We start from the raw sequence: 18376 nt of genomic DNA, 5'->3' as shown, positions 1-18376 counted from the left end.
AGTCCTTATAAATATGAAAATAAAAACCATAACTCTTCAGAGCAGAAGCTTTCACCATTGCTTCCTCTGGGTAGTTTCAGTAGCTCAAGTCACTCGTTCTTTGTTTTTTTGAAGCTTTAAATCTAATGCGCTGAACTGGGTTCGTTCTACATTCTTTCTTTATCGGTGCCTCTCTGAGATTGATAGAATAATTTGGAAGTTGATATCTTCCCATTAGCATTTTAAGAGGTAAAAAAGCCGTGAATATTCTTTTCTTCCCGTTGTAATTATGCTGCGTTATGGAGATAAGTCACGACTTTACGTTATTCTATATGCAAAATGGCTTTTGAATGTTGAAGTTTTAATTTTTCTTTTGTGAGATATAAGTGATTAACTGGAGTTTTGATCATACAGAAGCTGGAGATATATTGTTTTTCAGTATATATAATTTTATACAAGTTTTTATTTTTGGAATTTACGTTGATGGGAAGTTAAATAGTTCATTATTGAGCCGTAAACAATATGCCAAAATGGGATTTTGTTTATTGAGTTGAGACTTAGATTGTGTTATAATTTATGGTTTTAATATAAAAAGGTTTGGTTTTCCTTTGGAATTTAGCTTCATTCAGATCTATGAAAACTTCTTTTATTAGTTAATTTTCAAGTATGTGTATGCTTATTGATTTGTTAATTTGCCAGCAAGTTAGTTTCTTTTTTGATAATTTTCTGTTCTGTTCTTGAGTATTTATGATGTAATAACACAATTCTTGAAATGGACAGGATGGTTGCTTCAAGATTGGGCCAATTGTTAATTCTTTTAGTTTGTGGACTGATAATCCTGAAAACAGATGGCTATTATGTGGATATCACCTATGTTGACAGTGCTGTAGCAAAAGGAGCCGGTGAGAATGATAGCAATTCACAATTTTCTTTTTTAGTATATTCTGAATTTGTAAACTTGCTTTAAAGTTTGATATGTTTTACAGTTTGTTTGGATGGTAGTGCGCCTGCTTACCATTTCAGTCCAGGGTTTGGTGCTGGGGTAAACAATTGGTTGGTACATATTGAGGTATGTTCTAGTCCATCTATGAGGAAGATTGAAATTATTTCGAAAATTTTGTTTTGTGTTTAAGAGCAGTAAAGTTTCAGTTTTTTTTGGTATTCTTGCTTCAAATTTACAGTTAGCTTTATGTTTTCAAATCTTCTCTGTGTTTATAATAAGGATGCTTGATCTTATGAATTTTAAAGCCATAGGCCTATTTATTAAGCTACTTAACTTCCAGAGAACTTCTTTGTCTATGGTTTGGGTAGCTTTAACAAGTTTTACATCAAAAGATATATAGAGTTACAAAGTTTTCAGATATATATCATTTTTTGGTTAGCCCATCTCCAAATTTGTCTTCTTTTGGTCATAGGGTGGTGGCTGGTGCAACAATGCCTCAACTTGTCTTTCCCGCAAGAGTACCCGTTTAGGTTCATCTACGAAAATGGACAAGAAAGTTTCATTTTCAGCAATGCTGAGCAACAAGCAAAAGTTTAACCCAGGTATGGCCTTCTGTTTCATAAAATTGACATCTTGTTCAATTTTGTCATCTGTTTTCTGGAACTTTCAATTTATCTGTATATGTAATCAAATTATCTTTCTTTTTCTAGATTTTTTTGATTGGAATAAAGTTAAGGTTAGATACTGTGATGGGGCATCATTTACTGGCGATGTGGAAGCTGTAAATCCTGTAAGTTTATTTTTCACCAACATCTAAAGCTAGATTTTTTTTTTTTTTAAATCTTTTGAGTCTTTTTGCGATTATTTATTAACTAGAGTTTTATCAGGCAACTAATCTTCACTACAGAGGAGCCAGGGTTTTTCTTGCCATCATGGAGGATCTAATGGCTAAAGGAATGAAGAATGCTAAAAATGTAAGAAATTTCTGTTTATTTTTCTTTTTCAATTATGTTATCGTTAGTTTTCTAGGTAACTTATTAGAACTTTTGATAGGCTGTTCTGTCCGGCTGTTCAGCTGGTGGATTGACTTCGATTTTGCATTGTGATAAATTCCGAGGTCTCTTTCCCACAGGCACCAAAGTGAAATGCTTTGCAGATGCTGGTTATTTTATCAATGCGTATGCTCATTTCAACCTTCTACCTAACCTTACATGCTTGTAGAGTTCCTTCATATGCAGTGGTTTTCTATAATTTATACTAAAGTTTTGTTAAACAGGAAGGATGTTTCTGGAGCAAATCACATTGAACAGTTTTACAGTGAAGTGGTCGAAACACATGTACTCTCCTCTTTCTCACTTACCTTTGCACACTAATGCACTATTATGATTCATTACACTTTTCTTTATGGATTGAAATGCTCTGCTGATTGTCACTGATATATGTTTCCTGGAATACCTCTCTGACAATTGATTTAAATCTTGTGCAGCAATCGGCTAAGAATTTGCCAGCATACTGCACTTCGAAATTGAAACCAGGATTGGTAGGCTTCGCAATTTGAATGTTTCCACTCTTTATGTCGTCTCCTCTTGGTTCTTACTAGTTCTTCCCAATAAAATGACAGTGTTTCTTCCCACAATACATGGCGAGGGAAATAGCTACACCAATATTTCTTGTAAATGCAGCCTATGATTCATGGCAGGTTAGTACATTACTGGCTTTGAGAAGCACAATTAATATGCTTGGTTTCTTTCCGTTTACATGTAAAATGTAAGGCAGCAGGTGTTGAATTTGAATTTTATCTTTAGAATTGAAAATATTAAAAGGAAATAGCTACATTCAGTTGGGTTTGAATTTTGTTTTCTTCAATGATATGATACAATGCGAAGTCTGAGCATACATGGAATTTTTTCTTCAAAGTTTTCCCTTGTAAGGCAAATGCTTCTTTCAATTTCTCTGATCCTTTCAACATGTGATATGTATAAACAGATAAAGAACATTTTGGCACCGGGTGTTGCTGATCCCCATGGAACTTGGCACAGCTGCAAGCTCGATATAAACAAGTGTTCAGCTTCTCAGCTGCAAACAATGCAAGGTAACTTTCTTTATAGATAAGTTGCAGTATTGCTACAAACTCTTGTTGAATACTGTATCCTGGGATCTCATACTGAGGTTTATATTCAGATTTCAGGAATCAATTCTTAATCGCAATTTCTGGACTTGTAAAATCAGCAAATAAAGGAATGTTTATAGACTCTTGCTACGCCCATTGCCAAACTGGAACGCAGGAGACATGGTTAGGGGACGACTCTCCGGTTCTCGATAAGACGGTAAGAGTCTGCTTTATCTCCTCTTTATTTATGCATAATCTTGATCCTTTTACGTATGTAATCTTATTGTTACTTTGATTTTCTTTCATATTGTGACATATTAGTTCATTTTTCTGATCTGAAATCGATTCTGCAGTCAATTGCTAAGGCAGTGGGAGACTGGTTTTATGACCGGAGTCCTTTCCAAAAGGTTGATTGCCCTTATCCTTGCAACCCGACTTGCCACAACCGTGTTTTCGATCCTAATTCCGTTCATCAACTAGAGATAGATATATAGATTTGTGTCAAGGTACAACCAAAGTTATGATTCCAGAAATGATTATCGAATGTAAGCTAGAATAAGAAAAAAAAATGGTATGATTGATCAAGTGTATGAAATAAACAAAGACAAGCAGTACACCTAAACAAAGACAAGCAGTACACCCCAATCTGTGTGCTGGATGTCTTCCCTAATTTTTATGTAATGTATTAATGTTATCTCAATGAAATACATTGTTTGTGATCAACGTAAGACAGTAGTAATTTTGATACAAAGTGATGCATCAAAGTCTATTGTTACAAAGTTTTTTCTATTGAAAAAACAAATTTGATCCATTTAATTTTAAAAAAACACAAAAGCTTCGATAAATAATAATTTAAAATAAACTGGCAATTTTGTTGAACATACAAGCACCGTTGAACAAAGGTTTTATCGCTATAGGCACCCCATTTACTTAAAGCAATGGGCTTCAAAACCCGTTTAATGCTAGATTCAAGCGAAACAGTTACAGGATTTTCGTCTTCACCGAATCAAATTTGACGTAATCCTGGGTCTCTCCCGGAAACCTTGTTACTTACAATGGATTGGAGCTTCGTACATGAAACTTGGGAGAAGTGGGCACCGGTCGGTGTTGGGTCTTCTGGTAATTACCTTATTTGAAGCTTTCTGGTGGCATTATTCTTAAAGTTAATCTCAGAATTTGATATAGTTCGGGGTTTGTAGGGGAGCCACTGAAGGCAGCTTTGCTCATTAACTATGACCCCAATGGACCCTCTCGCTTGTTGTCTACCATGTAAGTTTCATTCACCTCAGAATTTTGTTATTTTTTTAGTCCTTTCACGTTAGAATTTTCATCGGGGATATTAGGCTTGGCCACTGCTGTAATTTTGAAAATTTTCATGGAGAGCATAGTAAATTTTATTATGCTAAACGCGGTTTATGTTGACGTTGTCAATAATTTGAAGGGATATTACACTAATATATTTGAATTGGAGGGAAAAGGAGCCCTTTCTGATTAATCGCTGGAAAAATATAGTGATGATATTTTTTGTTAATTCAGGTGTTAATAATTGTTGTACCCATGTTTGTGAATATTTCTCCAAAAGAGTAAGATCTTATCGTGTTTGAGAAATTTTTTTTGGTAGATTTCCAAGAGAGGCTACATGTGAGTTTTGGTTTCTAGGACATATTATGAAATGCTAAGTATTCAATGCCATAGTTGTGTCTTTAGAATTCATCGATAAGATGTCTGCCATTAGGGAGAAACCATTAAGATACTTGTCTGACACAAGTTATTCATATGGTTAAACCACCATGGCTAGACTATGACGTTAAACTCTGTGTTCATATTCTCATCCTTGTATTGTTATATTAACCTCTTGGCTTTTGTTAAATTTATTCCATCACCTAATGTTTGCAAAGCCGGTGGCTTTTATCTTTGTTGATGTAGATGTTGAAGAAAAGATTTGATTTTGATCTTTGGTTCAGGGCAAGGGATCTTGTTCAATGAAATTGGTGGTATTACCAAACATTCATTTTAGGGCCTTGAAAGGGAGAAGCTAAACAGTGATATTCTATTAAAAACTTTCTGAATCCCATTTGTTTAAAGTCACAAGACTTTAGTCAAAATTGAAGACACCTTACAGCTAGGAATATAGTTGAAAATGAGAAGAAAATGTACAATTCAAGTTGGGAATAATTTTGGAGATCCCAGGTCCTCATATGCAAAGCATTCTTTTATAAGTTTCAACTCAAGAAAACATTATCCTTATTATTGTTAATTGTATTTTGAATACCCAATTTGAAGACAAGATCCAGGTCCAACATTCTTTTGAAACCTACATAAAACATGCAGAAAGATAACTATCAGTGTCATAACATTAATCTTTTTAGGTTATAGGATCAATGGCCAAGAAATAAATTCAGTCTTTCGTGGTTGGTGTCTTTCCTTTGTTATATGATGGAGGCTATGGTGATTCATTGAGAAAGGCTTGTATACTTATCCATGACTATTAATGCCTTTAATGGTGCAAGTTACAAATTTCTCTTTTCACAAATCGCCATTTTAATGTTACAGGAGATATGCTCATTCTGTTGTATTAGATGATTTTGTTTTGCTTAGAAGTACTAAATTTAAAGGTTGGTTTAGGTGCTTGCAGTGCTGAGCAGGAAGGACAAAAAGTTAATCCCATTGAATTGAGTCAATTTGTTGATTTTATCAAACAAAATAATCTCCAGACTCAAAGCTTCATCATTGGGCCAAACCAGTGTAAGTTGTGCTACTGCTACAGATGTCCATCATAATATTTGTGAACTGAATTAGAAAAAAAAAAAATCCTAAGTAGCCTTGCTAAGGCTCTGCTTTGAGGTCTTGATAGTTAATCTCATTTCTTATGTTCTTTACATTCATCATCTTTATCTCCTCCTCTGTTTTAAACTCACATATGCTGTATTTGTTTCCAATATCGTAGGATAAAAATATTGGCTTGATATGGTTGGTAAAATTCTTTCTTGGAAATTCTCTATAGAATGGAATGCTAACGGGGCATGTTTTACATCGTAATTTGGATGGTCAGTTATGATGTGGCTGGCTGGCTACAAAAGATGGGAATCAGATTTCTTTTCGAATAATTGGGCTCTAACTTTATTGTTTGATTATATTTATTCTTGAATTTATATTTCTTTTCTATTTCAATGGTTCATTTATTGCATTTCAGAAATGATGATGGAATTCTCATGACAGATGTGGTTACTTCAGTTCATGAGAATTGGTTTTGTGCAAGATGCATGAACACATTAAAACCTGCTGGTGAAGGTGCTATTGATATGCAGACAAAGGCATTCCTTTTAGTTGCTCTGTAAGAGTTATCTGTATTAGTTTCAACATATTCATATTTTTACTTTTGTGTAATTATAATGAAGAACCAATAGCTTAATAAGGATAGTGCTTTTTACATTACTTTGTGACAGGTATGATGGCTCAATTGGCTCGGCATCTCGTGCTATGTTGTCTGTTGATCAACTTATATGGCAGTTGGGTCGAAGATTTCTTTAGCCTCATCTTCCAAAATGGTACAATTAAAAAGCATTTACCTTTTTATGTACTTCAAAGTGTACAGATTTTTTATATTTATTGTTGGTTGTTAACACTGCTTTTTTCTTTCCTTTGTATTGTTTATGATTATGGCATGAGGCTCAGCATGGGGCAGTCCATTTGGGTGAAAGCTAAATCACATTAGCAGCAAAAAGTTGCTATAGTATATTTCCCTCTGACTTAATACTAGGTTCGACTTGTACGATTATTGTGCCCCCAGGTTGAGTTATCTTTTCAGAGCAAGTCTTTTCTTGAGCTTTCTGGTGTCCATCTCTTGGGATTTTAATGTGGCTCAAGCTCCATAAAACAAAAAATTATCTTGATTAATGTTAACCAACATTTGCAGTGACACAAGTTTCACTTGGCTGATTTTTTATTAGATTATTAACAATTTTATAATTTCATTCCATTCAAACAAATAGTATTTAAATTATTGAGAAATACTATATATACCAATTTTAAATGCATAAATAGGTACATATTTTTATTTATCATCAGTATTAATTTATTGTTAATTTAAAATCACTTAATTACGTTTTATGTATATACCAATTTTTTATTTTTGTAATAAAAAATTATTTAAGCCAAATACACACTAAAGCAATGTTTGGTGTGAAGTAATCTTTTATTATACTGGTGCTTAATCTCTTTAACACTACCTAAAAGTCGATGGGACTTGTCTTGGAGCTAGGCTTTCAAGTGTACCATGAACAATTTCTATCCAAAACGATTAAGAGAGAGTCATTGCCACGGGACTGTGATCATCCTTACATCAAGAACTTGACTTGCTTGGAGAACTGGTGAAGCCATGAATTGACAGAAGCAAAGGGCTGGTATCAATTCCCAACGGGATTTCTAGCAATACTCCCACAATCAACACACTGGGTTATCAAACTACAACTTTCACATCTCATCATACAAATCTGAATTCATGGGCCCTGTAGAAGGTTAATGGCTCTCGAGATGAGTAAACGGTTCAAAACCCTCCACTTTACGTTATCTAGTCTCCCTCATCCCAAATTTGGTGAAACTTTTGTTCACACTTAAACCAAATCAATTGCCAACCAATATGAGAATTCTAACATACAATTATATTATTGATAATTTTGAAAAAGTATTTCCACTAATTGTCATCATGTTACAAAAGAGATTGTTTTAAAAATAACTTAATTTTTAATAGATGTCTATGGAGGATAGATCTCATCTATATGTCTAATCATTTTAATGTCTCGAAGGCCGTGGGAGATGTAACTTTAAGACAAAAATGCTAATAATTTTATTAAATTCAAAGCAAGTGAAACATTAATCAAAATCATGGCAAAGGAATTTTATATAAGTCTTAGGAGAACTATACCTCCAAAGTTAGTTATTAAAATTGGAGGGTTTACAACTATATAAACTTAATATTAAAAGTTCATACTTTTTAATATGAAATATAATATTTATACCTTACATTTCCTATTTTAACTATAAGATTTTTGTCTTATACTTTACATTTGAGATCTTAACATATCATCACATTTCGTAGTTTTAATGCCCATACGGATTCGTTATGTGCTAGCTCTTTGCTATCTTCAGGTGAACATTACAATACCGGTGTTAACACTTGTATTATATGATTACAATTGAGAGACATGAGAATTACTCTGATATTAAATAATATGAACCTTAGGAGAATTACACCTTAAAAGTTATCTATTAAGTTAGAGAGTCTAAAGTCATATAAACCTCATACTATAAATCATACTTTTTAATGTGAGATTCAAGTCTTATTCTTTACTCTTAAAATCGTAACATAATTTTGTTATTTTGATATTATTCTGTTTTTAATTTCGGATTTACCAATCTTATAATCCGTAGTAGAGCTGGATTCAGAAACATTTCCGTGGAAAGAACTGTTAACTTTTTCGCAAAACTGCTCGGTCCAAGATTTGTGTTGAAAGATAGGCAGAGGGTTGTCATACATTTTTCTAAGCTTTGGCCAATGATAGAAGGAAAATAAATTTTCAGCTCGTTGGAATCATGTGAGGCATGGAACTAGACAAGGGGCCGGGCCGGTCCCAGGCTCAGCATGAGCCCCTATTTTTGACATGACCCATGAGAGGCTTGGTTTGCTACTGTAGCCACCCTACTAGATGCCTATGACCCTAAATCCTTAAAGCGCCATATTGTCAGTGTGTTCTGATGGGGGTAGCAATAGACTGACGAGCTGTAAATCCTCGAAGAGCCAAACTGGAGGTCTTCTTCAGATAGCATTGTGCTCTTTGCACCGCCCATGAAACTAAAAAGACAATTATTGTTGGCATCAGATGATAACTAGAGCTATACTGTTAACCTCTAAAGTTATTTGTGCCCCTAAGGTTTTTTTTATTCTTTGACCATCTCCCCTATTTCGATAGCCAGCCCTTTCCATCTATCTTCCCATATCAGCCACTCAGGAGCTGTTGTTAGCGCTCAAAGAAATGGACAAAGACGGTTCTTCTATGTCTAATTAGACTAGATTACATAAGGATAAAATATTTGGAACAATTGGGCTTATAGTTATCAATAAAATTATGCGTATCTATTTTTTATACATAATTTATATACATAGATAAAATGTTATCATATGATTAGATATTTCTTTATCATATATGACACATGTTTTAAAATCACTTAATTACATGATGACACATCACTATGTACATAAATTGTATACCAAAAATAGATACACATAACATTGCTCTATAGTTATTGGCCTCAAGAAGGTGTTTAATACCCCAATTCATTTATTTTCTAGTCCTCAATTTTCATTCTATTTATGTTTATCCAATTAATTAGGCCAAACAACTATTTCCCACCTAAGGTATGCTGTATTTTCAAGTTTCCCCCCTTTAACTATGAAAATACCAAATACCCACTCATGAGCTGTTAAAAAAAACGGATTCAAGGGTAAAATCGTCATTTTATCTGTAATATTAAAAATAAATTATAATTTAATCCCCATCTCCCCCCCCCCCCCCTAACCCCTAAAAACTAACCATTTCTCCATAGGTCAAGTTTTAAAAAATAGTGTTCCCCACCTTAGGGTTTAGTTTTCAATCCCCGACGTCAAATCCGAAGCCATCGTCAACTACGAAGCCTTCCCAACGCACCACCATGCTCCGACGACCTCTCTTCTCTCCTCTAGAACACCGATCAGCCCCAGATCTGGCGAAACTGACTACTTGAAACGACGAAGCTCTTCGTCGGGAGACGAGGCTCTTCGTCTTCCTAGACGACGACTACCTCTTCTCCGTCTGGGAAGACGCGACATCTTTCCAGACAGAGACGAGCTCGTCGTCTTCGTCTGGGAAGATGAAGAGCCTCGTCTCCCGATGAAGAGCTTCGTGCCAGACAAAGAGCTTTGTCGTTTCAGGTAGTCGTCTTCGCCAGATCTAGGCCGATCGGCATTCCAGAGGAGAGAAGAGAGGCCGTCGGAGCATGGTGGTGCGTCGGGAAGGCTTCCTCGTCGGCAATGGCTCCGGATTTGGCGTCGGGGATTGAAAACTAAACCCTAGGGGGGGGAACGCTATTTTTCAAAACTTGGCCTAGGGGAAAATGGTTAGTTTTTAGGGGTTAAGGGGGGAAAAGAGATAAAATTTTAAGGTGTTAGGGTTCCGTTAAATTTAACTGCTTATAAGTGGGTATTTGGTATTTTCATAGTTAAAGGAGAGACACTTGAGAATGCAGCATACCTTGGGTGGGAAATAGTTCTTTGGCCAATTAATTATTATAAAGTAATAATACATGTATTATAAACAGTATAAATAAGGATATAAATTTCAATGTATTAGTATATAATTATTGAGTATGACACATATTGCTATAAGCAACTAAGATAAATGGAAGAGCTTGATTATAATTTCATTGAGTGTTACGTAGAAGAAAACAGCTTAAGAGTTAAGAGATCTGTACTTCATATTTCAACATTAACAATAGGCCAAAAGACTTATTCCCACTTAAGGGTTGCTCCATTTTCAAACTTTCATTTGTTAAATGGCCAAAGGACTATTTCCCACCCAAGGTATGTTGCAATATCAAGTTTTTATCTTTTAATTATGAAAATACCAAACATCCACCCATGGCTGGTTAAATTTAACAGAACTCTAACGCCTAAAATTTTTATCTCTTTTTGCCCCCTAAACTTTAAAAACTAAAATTTTTCTCCAGCCTAAGTTTTAAAAAATGACAGTTTCACCTTAGGGTTTCGTTTTAAAATCTCTGGTGATATCTCCGTCTCTATTACTGATGGCTTCTCCCTCCCAAAGCATCTTCTCCTTCCGACGATCTCTTTCCTCCCATTTGGACGTTGAATCGACGTCAAAGATTTCAAAATGGGAGGAAAGAGATCATCGGAAAGAGAGGATGCTTTGAGAGGGAGAAGCCGTCAGTAATAGAGCCGGAGATGTCACCGGAAATTTCAAAACGAAACCCTAAGGTGAAACTGTCATTTTTTAAAACTTAGGCTGGGGAAAAATTTTAGTTTTTAAAGTTTAGGAGGGCAAAAAGAGATAAATTTTTAGTTTATTTTTTAATATTATAGAGAAAATGATGATTTTACCCTTACCACAGTTAAATTTAACCGGTCATGGGTGGGTGTTTGGTGTTTCCATAGTTAAAGGGTGAAAACTTGAGATTGCAGCATACCTTGAGTGGGAAATAGTCCTTTGGCCTTGTTAAATTTTAAAAACTCGAATAATTAACGTTTTATTAAAATTTACTATTACGATTAAAGGGGGAATAAGATAAAATTTTAATTTTTTTGTTAAACGATAATTTTATCTTTAATCCTAATAAAAAATTCTAATAGAATGATAGATATTTAGATTTTTAAAACTTAACAAGTGAAAATTTGGGAATTAACCAAACCTTAGATGAAAATTTTAACTCTTTAGGGGGTATTAAAGATTACTTTAGTAATTTAACTTTTATTACTTATATTATTTTATTTGATTTATAAATAATAAAAGATTCTGATAATAATCTATTATCAATGGTGATGTAATAAATAATATAAAGAGTATTCTGATTTATGAACTTTTTTAGAGTAAAAATAATCTCATTTTTTATTAATATAACAAATAATATAAAAAATATTTTAGAATAATTATACCTAAAAATATTTAAGTAAAATAATGTGTTAATATTTTTTATTATCTCTAATCAAACACAATAATCATTTATACCTATCAATTTATCAAATTTTATCCAACATAATAATAATTTATACCAAATAATTAAAAAAATAATTTATTTTTAAGATAATTTTTCAATTTTACTAATAAAAAATTTCCTAAATCAAATACTCTTTTCGAGATAAGGTCTGCCTTTGTCTAATTGGTTCTCATGTCACCAGATGGATGGCAACTTGACGATTTAATACTCCTCCATAAATCCATTTTTTCATACAATCCACAAACTCCTTATCACTTTCATCTTGACGTTCAATCATTCAATCAAAATATTCTCTCCAATACATCCTATTAATTAAAAGAGTTGTCTCACAAGGAAGCCTTAAATGAAAAAACTGACAGCATATATCTTAACCAATAAAATTATATGTATATATTTTTTATACAAAATTTAAATAAATATATGAATAATTTGATATTATATAATTGAATAATTTTGAATTAAAAATATAATAACATCTAATAATATGATAATTCATCATCTATATATCTAAATTGTGTATAAAAAATATGTATATATAATATTATTTTATGTTAACAGCCTAACCGAGCACTTAATCAATGTAAATAAATCTAAACAAATTAATAGGACAGCCCAAGTTATGAGAAAACCCTAGTTTGAATGATTACCAACTGTTGTTCTATAGAAATACAACTTTATATATAAAGATTAACAATGCTATAGCTATATATGTAAGCCTCAGTTTATAATAAAATTATGTTAATTTGCATTGAAATGGTAAAAGTGACAAAATTTTGAATGTAAGATGAAAATGATATATATTTAAGGCACAAAGACGAAGAGTGCACAATGAAGAGCCGATTCATCTGTCTTTGACTCACAACGATGAAGATGAAGCAAAGAGTTGACAATGAAGATTAGATGAAGCGAAGAATTGGCGATGAAGATGAATCAATTTTTCATCTTTATTTGAAATGAAACCCTAGGGGGATTCCAAAGAAGATGGGTTGTCATGAGTGATAGAGAGTGTCAAAAAAAAAAAAAAGGTTGTTGAAGGTAAACAAAGTGAAGAAAAAAGGCCATTAAAGGTGGCCGGAGCAAAGAAAGAAGGTTATAGGAAAATGTGTTGCCCTTTTGAGTAATTAACTCTAATAAAGAGAAAAATATAATTTTTTAAAATTTAGGTAAAAAAAAATTGTTACTTTTTAAATTAAGATAGAAAAATAAAATAAATTTTTATTTTTTTCTTATGATGCTAATTAAATAATAATAATATCTTTAATATTGACAAAATTTTTTAACTTTAATAATTAATAAATAAATATTTAGATTTTTGAAGCTTTATGATGAGAATAGACAATAAACTAAAACTTCTGTTGGAATAAGTCTTTTGACCAATCGAAGATCAAATAATAAGGAATAACTTAACTGTGTGTTTTGGGCATATATATATTCATAGAATATATCGGTTATATTTTGAGATAAACATGCCAATTGGATCGACTCAATTTAACATTGTAGCATGTTAGACTAGGCCCATGAGCCTATTAGATTGGCTCTTAGGTTTTAATATTAAACTCATGGGTTGACCCGACCCGACCTAATACTATTTAAAAATAAAATAAAAAAATTTTTCTTACTTCTATCTTGTGTGCTTCCTTCTGCCAGGCAGAAGACTTCCGCTAGGCAGAAGACTTCCGCTACAAGGCAAAAGCCTTATGGCAGAAGCCTTGGCCTCCTTAATATATTTTTTTAATTTATTTATTTTTTCTCTATATAAACTCATTCAATTTTTCTTCATTTTCACTTTTATTTATAAATATCTCAATCTCAATTATTTCATTATTTTTTCAATCTCATTTTCTCTCATCAACTCTCTTCCAAATAATAATTTTTTGTATTTATAATTTTATTTTTATTTTTATTTTATTGTTACAAAATGATCAAGTATCAAATGAATTCAATTAATTTGAATATTATCATAGTATATATTTATTTATGTTTTATAATTTATACAGTATGTAAATTAATTTATTTATACTATGTTATCAGTTTATAATATTTTTCATCATATAACCACGATATTCCTCTATCATAAGTGAGAGATTACAAAAAAAATATTCGAGTATTGCTTTAAGTTTTAATAATTGAAAAATAATTTGTGTTTAAAAATTTTACATAATTTTTTTTAAATATTGATTAAATGGGTCGAGCCGACCCATTTAAAGCCCAACCCAGACCATCCCGATTAAGACCCATTATTATATGGGCCAAGCCTTAGACCTTTATATATTAATAGGTCAGCCCGACCCGAAAACCCATTATTGTTTGGGTTTTGAGTCCGGCCTGACCTATTAGTCTGATGAGCCAAGTCGAAGCCGACCCATTGACACTTTTAATTTTGAGTATTTAGGAACCAAATAAACAACAACACATATCTTTTATAGAATATATAGGTTTTGTCAACAACGGTCTTCATCAAAATCCATCATCGTTGAAAAATCATTGAGATTCATTTGAAGAAGCAATTGTTTCCGTCATGTTCGCTTCAATTTTGTCGCGATAAAGATGGTCGATCTTTCAAGAGAGAGAGTGCTCCATTTGCGTCGAAAGGTAGAGACATTGAGTTGAAGAAGGTTGTTGGAGACGGTTCCAATGACCGAAAAATATGAAAGAAAAAATAAATTTTAAAAAGAAAATATAACTCTTTAAAACTTATATTAAAAAAAATTTTGAGTTTTTAAAACTACGATGAAAAAATAAAATAAAATTTTATTGATTAAATAATAATTATATTCTTAAATTTAATAAATTTTATTAACTTTAATCGTTAATAAGTGGATTTTTTTAAAATTTAACTAAACGTTTACCATTACACTAACTTGGGTGGGAATAAGCCTCTTTGCCTTATATTTTGAGTTTCAAGAAAGCAAATAAACAGCAACACGTATGTTAAAGAAAGTATTGACATTAATTTTTTATTTAGGATTTTTGGTAAAGAACAAAAGATGATCAAGAAAACAAGAGACGTGGAACTTGAAATTGATTAAGCCATGCACACTTATTTTCTCCAAATGGTCCAAACAAATTGTATTATTCGATCAGGCTGTGCCCACTTTCCTCTGAAAGGGTCTTGTGCAGTTCGAGTGTCACTATTATTAATAATTGTCATTTTCTTCACAGTAAAGTGCCTGAATTAGTCATAATCACATTTAATGATCTTCATTAATTTTTATTAATTCAAGAACTAATTGTTTGTTCAAATCTAATTTACTTTTATTATCTAATTCCTAAATAAAATAATACTTAAGTACTTTTAGATGGCTAACCCTATCTAAGGGTGGATATGAATTAAATTGAGTATAAATATTTTTTAATTTAAATTTAGTATAAATAGAATAAACTCTAGTTTGAGTTTGTCAAATTAAAATTGAAGATAATTTAAATTTGATTAAATCAATAATTTAAATTTGTGACTTAGTTTATCTTAAATTTATAATTCAAATTGATAGTTTCAATTTGTAGTATAAATTCATAGTTTATTGATAAAATGATATTATTTTACTCAAATAATATATAAATCACTAATTCAAACCATGAATTTGAGTTAAACTGAACCGTAAATTTGAGTTAAACCAAACTATAACTTTAAACTATCAATTTGAATTATAAATTTGAGTTCATCCAAATCGAATTGAGTTATAAATTCGAATCGAATCGAGTTAAATACTTTTTAGTTTGAGTTTGATTCGTTTTGAACAACAAACTAAACCTTTTAGCTTGGATTCAATTTGAATTTGAATCAAATAAGTTAGAGTTGATCTGGTTTTTGAAATTGAATTAACTATGTTCGGATCAACCCTAACCCTAGCTTCTTACATATTTTCAAATAACAAAACTATATACACGAATAATCAGATGTCGTTATAGGATTAAAAATTATTTTATCTTTAATTTAAAATTATTTAATTATATAATAATATATTATTATTTATATATAAAATTATATATTATTTATTTATATAACATTACTTTTAAAAAAAAAATTTACCATTCTACTAATTTTCAAAAATTCTATAACAGTGATTTTGCTTCTTAGTATTCATAAAACAGTCAGGAAACAAAACAAAATCATGCGAATTTTCATGCCTTAATTCTTAAGGAAGAGGAAACGTCGTTTTGTGGTTTATATTGCCTTTCTAAAAACGTTGTTTCCCACACAAAAAAAAAAAAAAAAAAAGAGAAGAAAGAAAGAAAGAAATGGCCATGTTTTCTCCCTTTTTAGAAAATTCAATTGACTAGCCCTAAGGTTTTTCAGCTGACGCCGCTAAATTAAATCAGACAAAATTAGGATGGGGTATTATTTTATTTTTAATTTAAAATTATTTAATTATATAATAATATATTATTATTTATATTCTAAATATATCAATAATTTAATTTAAAAATTTATATAATAATAAATTATTTATATATTTAAATTATATAAAAATAAAATAAAATATATACAAGTGATAGTGCTAAAATAATAATAACTTAATTCTTTCTAAGACTTCCTTGGATTCAACCTGTTTGGTTTGGTTCCATTATTCTATCCGGATCCGATTCTCCGCGCACTCGAATTCCACTTTACTTTAATTTGCCAGGTAGAAATACTAGATTGGGTCGTGCATCTACGCGCTTAAATTGAGAATTCGCGGAATCAACAACTTCAGTGGGTGACAGCTTTCAACTTTCAAGTTACAGCTCAGCTAACAAACGCAGGTCAATTCATTACCAATAAACGTTGTTGTGAAATGCATGGCGCTCACTCGTTTAAATGGGTTCCATATGAGGCAATCTGTAATCAACGTCAATCACGTGCACGTTGTTGACATGTTCGTGCACCGTCGGTCACTAGATCTGCCTTGATCAAATTATAATTTACTTATATAATACGGTGCTCTCTAATATAATATTAATCCCACCAACCCCCTTTTATCAAATGAGTTTATTATTAAACTTGAAATTAAATATTAAGTAGATATTCCTATAATATAAAAAATTAACAAGTAAATATATATTAATGTCCTTAATTATTAATATTTAATATATATCTATATATAAAATTATTTTTTAAGATTTTTAATATATATATATATATATTTAATAATTGAGAATTTTATTAATATTTATTAAACAAATAAATCTAAAATATAATAATCAAATTTATAATTATTATATTAAATAAATTAAAATATTATAAATAAAAAAAATTATTTAAATTTTAATTTTAAAATTATTTAAATTTTATTAATTTTACTCGTAATAATAATAATAATAATAATAATATGGTTACGTTTATACAGAAGTAAAATTGACATTCCCATAAAGCATGCCTTTACAACTCAGTTGCATTTAAAACGTCGCGAGATATTCCTTTCACATTGCTTTCAAGCTTTTATGGTCAATTTTTTTTTAAATTTTTTAATACTCTTGATTTATAGAAATTCTATATTAAATTTTCCACATATGATAGCACTTTCCAAAAGTAATAAATTTTTTAACCAAATTTCTTTTTTTTGTTTTTTCACATGGCAAATTAGGCATGCATCATGTATATAGAAATTAATGTTTAAAATAATAATATTTAGAGGGATGGAATTATTATTTTTAATGAAAAATCAAAGTTTTTTTTTTTTAATTAAAGAGATTAAATTTTATTCAAATTCAAGTGATGGTTTAATATATTTAATATAGAATAGTAAAAGAATAGGATATTTAATAGAAAAATAATAAAATTTGATAATTTAGTGGAAAAGTTGAAAATTTTATCCAATTTAATAATAAAAAATCAAAATTTAATTCATTCATTAAAAAATATATCATAATTGAGTAATACTATATATATTTATTTTGAGTATATAATAACACACATTTATATGTGTCATTAAATGAGTTCACCCTTCGTCTTCATCTTTGACAAAGATAGTCCGATAGCAAAGAGAGGGTGACTAGGAGGGAGGAGAAAGAGAAATAAAGTTGGGTTTAACTACAACTTTCTAAAATGTTGGGGGGTAAGATACGGAAAAAAGTTTTCAACCCTAGACTTGAGAGAAAAAAATAAGTTTTTAAACTTGAAAAATATGAGTTTACGAGTAAAAATAAAAATTTGAAAACTTAGAGATTATAAAAAATATAAGTTTAAATAAAAATTTTTAAATGATAATTTTACTTTTGATAATAATAATAAAATTTAACTAACGGGTGAGAGTTTAGATTTTCGATAGTTAACGAATACAAAATTAGATTTACATCAAATTTTCGGTGAAATATACTCATTTGGCCTATAAAAAAAAGGGTTCAAATAAGGATATATTAATATTAAACTTTTAATTTTTACTAGTTATAAAATTGATTATTAGATTCATAATTTATCTTATTCAATAATGTTGGTTTCAACCTAATACGATAATTCAATTTAAATAAAATTTCTCATTAAAAAAAAATGTAAACAATAATCCAATACCATCTCTTTGTTGTCCTCCCTAAACAAGTTAGGCACAAATTCTCAAATATTAATTCCCACTTTTTTTACTGTCTCTACATACGACAAAACA

The 18376-nt window shown here is 30.7% G+C and overlaps 2 protein-coding genes across 6 annotated transcripts; both read left to right on the top strand.

Moving 5' to 3' along the window:
- Nucleotides 1-3755, top strand: LOC123222481 (pectin acetylesterase 8-like). 3 transcript variants are annotated; one of them, XM_044645276.1, is made up of 13 exons: nucleotides 1-228; nucleotides 760-881; nucleotides 966-1048; nucleotides 1395-1524; nucleotides 1633-1712; nucleotides 1810-1896; nucleotides 1976-2100; nucleotides 2199-2259; nucleotides 2409-2462; nucleotides 2544-2621; nucleotides 2909-3014; nucleotides 3104-3249; nucleotides 3386-3755. In XM_044645276.1, the coding sequence occupies exons 2-13, from the start codon at nucleotides 761-763 to the stop codon at nucleotides 3524-3526; spliced, it is 1212 nt and encodes a 403-aa protein (XP_044501211.1). In that variant the 5' UTR covers nucleotides 1-228; nucleotide 760; the 3' UTR covers nucleotides 3527-3755. The 3 variants fall into 3 exon arrangements, with proteins under 3 accessions (XP_044501211.1, XP_044501212.1, XP_044501210.1); XM_044645277.1 differs by having other exon boundaries at nucleotides 8-139; XM_044645275.1 differs by lacking the exon at nucleotides 1-228 and having other exon boundaries at nucleotides 752-881.
- Nucleotides 3756-3912: 157 nt separating this feature from the next.
- LOC123222482 lies at nucleotides 3913-6981 on the top strand. Of its 3 annotated transcripts, none has more exons than XM_044645279.1 (6): nucleotides 3913-4151; nucleotides 4232-4301; nucleotides 5668-5777; nucleotides 6252-6366; nucleotides 6479-6580; nucleotides 6708-6981. In XM_044645279.1, exons 1-5 carry the CDS (start codon nucleotides 4088-4090, stop codon nucleotides 6561-6563), a joined length of 444 nt encoding a protein of 147 aa, XP_044501214.1. In that variant the 5' UTR covers nucleotides 3913-4087; the 3' UTR covers nucleotides 6564-6580; nucleotides 6708-6981. The 3 variants fall into 3 exon arrangements, with proteins under 3 accessions (XP_044501214.1, XP_044501213.1, XP_044501215.1); XM_044645278.1 differs by having other exon boundaries at nucleotides 5659-5777; XM_044645280.1 differs by lacking the exon at nucleotides 6252-6366.
- The last annotated feature ends 11395 nt before the right edge of the window (nucleotides 6982-18376 follow it).

The sequence above is a fragment of the Mangifera indica genome, chromosome 8 (assembly GCF_011075055.1).
Source record: "Mangifera indica cultivar Alphonso chromosome 8, CATAS_Mindica_2.1, whole genome shotgun sequence".
Classification (NCBI taxonomy): Eukaryota; Viridiplantae; Streptophyta; class Magnoliopsida; order Sapindales; family Anacardiaceae; genus Mangifera; species Mangifera indica.
This window is presented reverse-complemented; position numbering and strand designations above follow the sequence as displayed.